Raw genomic sequence first — 2,413 nt, forward strand, 5'->3', positions numbered from 1 at the left:
TAGCTCGCTATAGCTTTGTTATAGCATGCTATAGCATTTAGAAGAGATCATGCGCTAAGGTTCTTTGATCCAAACACATGAAGACACATTTTAAATAGCCCACTATAACATTTAAAAGAGGTCTGCCGCTAAGATCCTTAGCAAGCTATCTAAAACTATGGGTAATTCATCGAAAGTAGATTAGACAGGGGGTAAACAATGCACGATGAAACGTATCGACATAGTAATGGATAAACTCTCCTACAGTAGCTCACCAGAAACATAACATTCCAATATTAACCGTTTACTTATTATTTGAAATCGTATTACTTCAAAAGGTCATAACAAATATGTAGATATTACTTCATGCCAATTTGACTACAAAGTAACATGGCTTCTCTTTTCATATACTTGCATCACTCCCTTGCAATACGGCGTCGCGGCAACGCGTGTCATCAATGATATATTGACAAATTTCTCCACAAAGAAAAAATAACAATCTAATCTTGTGACAGATTAATAGAATTCCCTTTATGCAGTAACAGCTCAGTGAACATCAGACACCAAGTATTACCGTGTACTAACTATTCATGACCACTCTTTTACAACCAATTGGGCGAACACAAAATCACCAGCTAGCTATATATCCATCAAGAGTCACAACAAATGTTCATATATATATATATATATATATATATATATATATATATATATATATATTTGTAAAAAAAAGTTCATATTTATTTGGAAAAATAAATGAAGACCATAGATATGTAATGTCACGGCTGGATAGTCCATAGTGAACTCACTTCATCATCTCACCGACCGTCTTCCTGATGAGCTCCCAAGCGCTCAAAATGTGTCTCTCCTCCTGAAGTGACGATCCCACGGCGAAGCGCAGGACGAGCCTGCCACCTACCACTGTGTGCGCAAGGTACGCCTTGCCGGTCTTGTTCACGTTTACCATGAGCAAACGGTTCACCTCGTCGTTCGCCCTAATTCTAGTCGCCTTGATCTTGAAGCAGACGAGAGCAAAGTTTCTCGGCACGACGATCTCAAACCGATCATCAGCATGGACCAAGTCCTCAAACATCTTGGCCATGGCGACGTCTCTGCGGATGTGCTCTTGGAGATTGGCGGTGCCGTAGGTTCGCATGACCATCCAAAGTTTGAGGCCACGGAAGCGGCGGCCGACTCCGACCTGCATGTCCTTGAGGTCAGTGCCGTCGCCGGACATGCTGGCATCGTTCTTGAGGTACTCGGGATTAGTCTCCAGCGACTGGCTGAGGTGGTGTGCGTCGCGCACGTAGAGGCAGGTGCAGTCCAGGCACGTGAGCAGCCACTTGTGCGGGCTCATGCTTATGGAGTCTACGCGCTCGACGCCGTTGAGGTGGTGCCGAAACTCTGGGCAAATGCACGCGCTGCCGGCGTAGGCGGCGTCGACATGGACCCATGCATTGAACATAGCCGCGACTTTGGCGACGTCACCTATGGGGTCAACAGCATTGGAGGACGTGGTGCCCACCGTGGCACAAACGTAGGTCGGCACAAGGCCGGCCATGGCGTCAGACCGTGGCACCCACTCTCTCCAAAAGCCAAGGCCCAAAAGGCCATAACAGTTGGATGAAGATAGCTAGCTAGATTTTGACGGAGACCCAAAAACCATGATCCAACACCATGTCCCTTCCTCGACGGAGAAAAAAGGGAGGCACCGAAGCAACCAAGGAACAGTGCAAAAAAGTACAGCATGTTCGACTCAGCTAGTTAGATCCAAAGCTCTTCTTTGCAAAAAAGAAAAAGAAACAAGGAAGAAAACAAAACAAAAACTAGTTGGATGCCTCGTATATGAAGGGGTTGCTTGGTTTGAAGCCACCTTCTGCCAAGGTAATATATTGGCAAGTTTAAAAGGTTTGGACTCCATTTGTTTGGTGCCAAATTATTGACAGTGCTTACAATGTTTGAAAATTCGCAGGGGCACACACGTACACATGCATACGGCAATCCATTTGCTTAAAAATTGATGCACCAGTTTATTTCATTAGCCCTTAATTGTTGCATTGGGTTCAATGCATGCCAGCTTTTGGCAGAGTTGCATGAGCCACCGACCCCACCTCTCATGCCTTTTCATATCATCTCAAAATTTGAATCTATTTTATCTTTTAACAAGTCTAAATTAAGTTTTGTTTGCATATTGTGTTCGTTGGAACGAGTATACTTTCGAAAAATATCAATTTTGAATACATTTAGACACCCTTTTTTTTTACAATTTTACCAAGATTCAAATATTTAAACTCCATAGTCGTGATGTTAAGATCTACAAAGTTTCACCAAATTTTAACAAGTTTCATTTTCTTTTGGGGGTTTATGGTTTAAGGTTAGAGCTTGGGGCTTAGGTTTCGATGGTTAGGGCTTAGGGTTTAGGATTTAAGTTTTA

At 43.2% G+C, this 2,413-nt stretch overlaps 1 protein-coding gene across 1 annotated transcript; it reads right to left on the reverse strand.

Annotated features, from left to right (window-relative positions):
- Positions 1 to 784: 784 nt before the first annotated feature.
- LOC123056615 (tryptophan decarboxylase 1-like) lies at positions 785 to 1,728 on the reverse strand. Its single transcript, XM_044479955.1, has 2 exons — positions 1,724 to 1,728; positions 785 to 1,565 (listed from the first exon to the last, which is right to left on the reverse strand). Exons 1-2 carry the CDS (start codon positions 1,726 to 1,728, stop codon positions 785 to 787), a joined length of 786 nt encoding a protein of 261 aa, XP_044335890.1.
- Positions 1,729 to 2,413: the final 685 nt, after the last annotated feature.

This window comes from Triticum aestivum, chromosome 3A (assembly GCF_018294505.1).
Source record: "Triticum aestivum cultivar Chinese Spring chromosome 3A, IWGSC CS RefSeq v2.1, whole genome shotgun sequence".
NCBI lineage: Eukaryota > Viridiplantae > Streptophyta > Magnoliopsida > Poales > Poaceae > Triticum > Triticum aestivum.